The sequence below is a fragment of the Cololabis saira genome, chromosome 3, assembly GCF_033807715.1.
Source record: "Cololabis saira isolate AMF1-May2022 chromosome 3, fColSai1.1, whole genome shotgun sequence".
Taxonomy (NCBI): domain Eukaryota; kingdom Metazoa; phylum Chordata; class Actinopteri; order Beloniformes; family Belonidae; genus Cololabis; species Cololabis saira.
The window spans coordinates 9,599,491-9,604,790 of record NC_084589.1 but is presented as its reverse complement, the minus strand read 5'-3'; the positions used below and the strand labels follow the sequence as shown (position 1 = coordinate 9,604,790).

At 44.5% G+C, this 5,300-nt stretch overlaps 1 protein-coding gene across 1 annotated transcript; it reads left to right on the top strand.

Annotated features, from left to right (window-relative positions):
* Positions 1 to 607: 607 nt before the first annotated feature.
* Positions 608 to 4,377, top strand: id4 (inhibitor of DNA binding 4). Its single transcript, XM_061715896.1, has 3 exons — positions 608 to 1,305; positions 1,881 to 1,947; positions 2,921 to 4,377. Exons 1-2 carry the CDS (start codon positions 904 to 906, stop codon positions 1,926 to 1,928), a joined length of 450 nt encoding a protein of 149 aa, XP_061571880.1. The 5' UTR covers positions 608 to 903; the 3' UTR covers positions 1,929 to 1,947; positions 2,921 to 4,377.
* The last annotated feature ends 923 nt before the right edge of the window (positions 4,378 to 5,300 follow it).

Genomic DNA, 5,300 nt, shown 5'->3' with positions numbered 1-5,300 from the left:
CAAGACTGCTGCCAGTGCCAACAAGAATTAGGCTTGATTTTTTTTTTCTTTCTATTCAACTTTGCTGCGTTTCTTTTGTAAAATAGATCAAATTTGACGTTGGAGATTTATTTTCATTTTCCAAAGTGATTCAAATTCAGGCTTTTACGCAGACGCTTTTACCCAGGACCATCGGGTGGAGGGGATCGATAGATCCAGGTTGTGCGTAATTACGCATCAGCGAGTGCGCAGCCAGACGCGCAGCCTGGAGTTTCCTCTGGCCGTAAATACCAGTCTCGCACGGAAACCTCACAGATTTATTGTGGATTAACTCTGGAAGACGTATTTTCTTCGTACGGTAGTAGTGCAGAGCGCTTTGGACCGCTTTAAATTGCGGCTATCATTCTCTGTCTGTCTGTCTGTCCCCCTGCAGGCTCTTCTGTGTGTGTGTCTCTCTCTCTCTCTCTCTTTTTCTCTCTGTCTCTCTCTATCTCGCTCTCTCTCCCTCCCTCTCTCTGTGTCTCTCTCTGTCTCTCTCCCAGACTCAGGTTTCCAACCCGCTCTCTCTCCCCGCAGCGCACGCACCAAACCAGACACGCCTTTTTCTCGGCTCCGTTGTCGGCTGGGTGCGCGGCGGAGCTGCTGGTGATTGACCAGCTTTCCCCCCCGATCTGGCGCCTCCCCTCTTCTCTATAAATGTACGACATCTATTCATTGCGTCCACAGCGAGGCTTGTCCAAGTCAGAGAAACTGCGCTGCTCCGCGGAATGCTGTTGACACACTAGAATTTCCTCCTCGATTTTTATTTCTCCACCTCCGCGCTGAACTCGATCCTTGCTGCATTTTCCAGACGTTTTCTTCTTTTTTGATTCTTTTAGTATTCTTGTTTGATTCGGTGGTTGGCCAGTGTGCTGTGTTGTTGAGATGAAGGCTGTGACTCCAGTCCGCCCCCAGGACTCCTCCTCCAGCAGCAGCCAGCTCCCCCATCACTATCTCTCCAAGCAGAGCCTGAACATCGGCCGGTGCAGGATGGAGGAAGAGGACCTGTTCTGCCTGCAGTACGACATGAACGACTGCTACAGCCGGCTCAAGCGGCTGGTGCCCACCATTCCGCAGGATAAGAAAGTGAGCAAAGTGGAGATCCTCCAGCATGTCATAGACTACATCCTGGACCTGCAGCTGGCCCTGGAGACGCACCCGGTGCTGCACAAACAGCCTCCTCCTCCTGCACAGCAGCAGCAGCGGACCGGGAGCTGCCCTGCTGCTCCTGCAGCCTCCAACCCCAACAGGACGCCCCTGACGGTGCTGAACGTGGACCACCACCAGGTAAGGGCTGGAAACCCCCCCTAAACCCCCCTCATCCACCCATGGGGGGCCCGTTTACCTCCCCGTGCCAGACTCATCCACATCCACCCGTCAGTCAGACAAAAGCGCTTCATGCCCCGTTATCTCCCCTCTGTCCATCCAGGGCTGCACAAAAAAAAAAAAAAGAAAAAAATGCATTTGTGAAAGCTTTTACATCTCTTATCACGGCATAGGAGATCAGGCGTAAAAAAAAGGGGGAAAAGGAGGTTTTGACGTGGGTGAGATTGCACACTTGATTGCGGGCTGGGGGATTTGCATGATAAAGGCAGTGTGTCAGAGGCCCACCTTATCCCGGGATTGCTCAAGTACCTCCGCCTGCAGTCCACTCCACTGCGCACAATGAGGACAATTTGTCATTCAATGGGGCTACAAGAGAATTTATTATCGGGGAGATATAGCTGGATAATACTCTGCTGAATATCATTTATTTATTTCCGCGGTTTAGGCCTTGTGCTTTATTTTTCTCTGTCTCAGTGAGGAGCTGCAATATTTTACATGCTTCATTCTCCACCTTCTTTATTTTTTATTTTTTCCAGAGGACATCGATAGTCAAAAAACCTGAGGACTCAATTTTATGCCGCTGAAAACGTGACCACTGCATTGGTAAGTTTGCTTTAAAATAATTATATTAATTGTGTTAATTGTATTAAATGTTTGGAATATGCTCAATCATAGTATGCGCAATCATATGCTGTAACAATGCACCTTTCTATAATCATGTCTACCTCATACGGTACTGCTGCACCTTTCACTTTTTTTAAATTGTATATATGTTAATAGGAGCCGTCATTTGCCTATTTGCCTATTTACTGTACAGTGAGCGGAAATAACCGAGTCAAATTCCATGTCTTGTTTGACCTGACTTGGCCAAATAAACATGATTCTGATTCTGATTCTGAAAGCAATTTTACATTAGTTTTTTTTTGTTAATTCAACATATGACATATGATTCACCATTAGAGGTGGTCAGGGAAGAATCCCCGTTAACTGATAGCGGCAGGCCGTATTTAGAGATCATTCCTAGTGTCTCGGTGAGGCCGGTAGATGTCAGGTAAGGCAGTAATTGAGGAACACGAAAATGGCACCAGCCTCCCAGGCAGCTGTGCTTTGCGCAATAACTGTCACTGGTGTAGCAATCTGAGCCGACGAGAGGGTTAAAACCTCAGCATGCCCTCTTTCATTCTTGCACACACACCAACACACACCAACACACTCACACATGCACTCCTTCCTCCCTCTTTCCCACTGTGTCACACACACACTCACACACACACACACACACCAGTGTTCAGGCTGCAGGGCTGGATTTGGAGCCAGACTTCCAGAGCAGCTCTGACTCCAAACACACCTGGACAGGACTGAACCCCGGTGTGTGACAGGCAGACGCTCTCCCGGCGTCTGCTGGAGCCTGGGCGCCTCTCGCCAGCCTTTCCCCACAGCTCCGGGAGAGCCGGGGTTGTTGTTTGACCTGGTTTGTTTTGGGTTGTTGATCAAGCATGGCCTCTGTTTTGTCGGTGGCGCCAGTCAGTCTGGAGCTCTCAGCTCACCCCCCCACCTCTATTCATCCCCTCCACAGGTGTGCAGGCTGCACAGAGCCGCTCCAAAGCCAGCAAAGCTTCGCCAGGGACTCACACCCAACTGGAGGCACAATCACAGGGGGATTGCAAAACCGCTGGGAGGAATTAAACCCAAATAAAATGACCATTCACGTCAGTTTTTTTTTTTTCCTTTTCTCTATGGTTCCAGTAAACAAGGACTCAGTTCAGACATGTCCACCTCCTTCCCCCCTTTTTAGATGCTCCTGCTTTTACTTCTCGTCACAGTTTGTCTCCTTAAAAGCTGAAAAATATCAAACCCCCCCAAGCTCAGAAGTCTTCTTTTTTTTTGTCGGAAATTCATCTGCCAACAGCTATGACAACTGTCTGTGAATTGTGCTTAAAGAATAACTAAACATGACTCCAGTTCAAGCTTTACTAAACTGAGAAAATCATTGTAAATGTTTTGGACATCTATTGTTTCAAATAGATGATTTGTGTTAAACAGGGGTGCCATCCCTGGGATCTTAAAATGTTTGATATTGTAAAGAAGAACAATTCTGATTGGAAACGATTAAGATTGTAAATATAGAGACGCAAATGTTCTATAAAGGTATGTGAAAGGAAGACTTATATGCTTAAAATAAACTATTGTAATTATAAGATATTTTTTATTAAAACCATTTTTTCCTGTTCTGTAAATATTGTGTTTCCACTCTTGTGATTGAACGTGGTTATGCTCTGCCAATAATGTCCTCACATGTTGATAACAGTTAACTCTTTGCAGTGTTTTTGAGATAGTTTGAAATGTAGCATGTCAGGCTCGTTGCAGAGATCATGAATGTGCACTGAAGCAGCGTCTCTGTGTAGATACGTGGTGCAGTTTCACACCACCTCTTCGGTTATTCGCCCTCCTCAGTTTTTCTATCGGATTGTTTTGTATCTATGAACTATGACGGCTTCGGCCTGCGAGGAGAGATGGGTCTGTGTTATTTTTTGATTTGATTTTTCAAAGAAGGTGGCTTGATTTAATTCTTTTATGTTGCACTCATGTTAAAAAAAAAATAATAATAATAATCTAAACGCACTTCTAACAGTGTTCACTATGTAGTACCTTAAAAAAAGAAATCACTGCACTCAGTGTCTCTGTTATATTTCTGTAGTCTGAGCTTCTCACGAGAAGTTAATGGTTGACGACAGGAAATCATTAAACTTTAGTTAGGAATTAGTGAACTATGTGAACATTAACAGACCCCTTTCGGACAGACGATGTCTTTAAGCTGATAAAAAGTGATTTCCCTGCTGGAGCATCAGCAGATATTGTTAATGTAAACAGGGGGAAAGCCTTTATTTTTCATGACATTCAACACCGAATTTACCTCACCACCCTCCTGCCAGAGTGAGAGGGCACTTGTACATTACTGTCAGCTGCACTGTTGAACTTGACCTTCACTGGCTTATGAGGAGTTGTCTAAACGATTAAAGTTTCCAGGAAGAATTGTGTCGTCTCAAGTTTTGTGTCAGGATTTTTTATTTTTTTGTTGTTGTTTTATTTCATTCAATGCAAACATTTAACGAGCGAAGAGATGAAGAGAAGAAGAGAAGAAGATAAGGGAGGTGCCGCTTCACGCCGTGCAGAGCGTTCATGATTCATGCAGGAAGAAAGGGAGGATTAACTTATTACTATAACATGCTGCAGAAGTATTATAATGTTGAATCCTCAAACCTGCTTTACAGGATCCAGAGATCAAGCATTTTGTTTTCGCAGCTTTCTTGAAATCCGTCGCACACATGCAAGTCAGAGGTGAAAGGTGAGGCAGGTTTGCATCACGTTCATGTTTCCTGGATCCATTCAGCGTGAAAATGCTGTTACTCTGCAAAAGCATCTATTCTACTGGTGGATTTTTTTTAGTTGCTGCTGACATTTATTAATACTATAATCATTTTAAGTCGCAGAGGCATCATATAACTTAAAAAGAAAATAAAAGAACGCTGCCAAAGGCTCGTTTTCACTCAGCAGAAAGAACAAATGCTTCATTCTCCCCGCGAGCAGCTTGGAACCCAAACAGGACTCTTTAGCGAGGAATATTTAACACACACACGCTAATGTGGAAACACTGAATGAAGAGGAATGAAAGATCAAGTCAATAATTTACAAAGTTCATTTTTAGCACAGAATGTTTCTTTTATTTGGCAAGTTAATTTAAGATGCACGCTGAACAATACTGAGCAATACTGCTCACGCTCGCGCGGAACCCTGACGGAAGAAAATTTGCAGGAAATAGTAGAGTATAATAGTTTATGGTATGAGATTAACGAGGAAGGGGAACAGGTGGAAATTGCTTTAATCAAAGATGAAAAAAGAAAAGATGAGGTTCTGCTTGTTATGGCGCACAGCAGAAGTAAAAATAATTTCTGCAG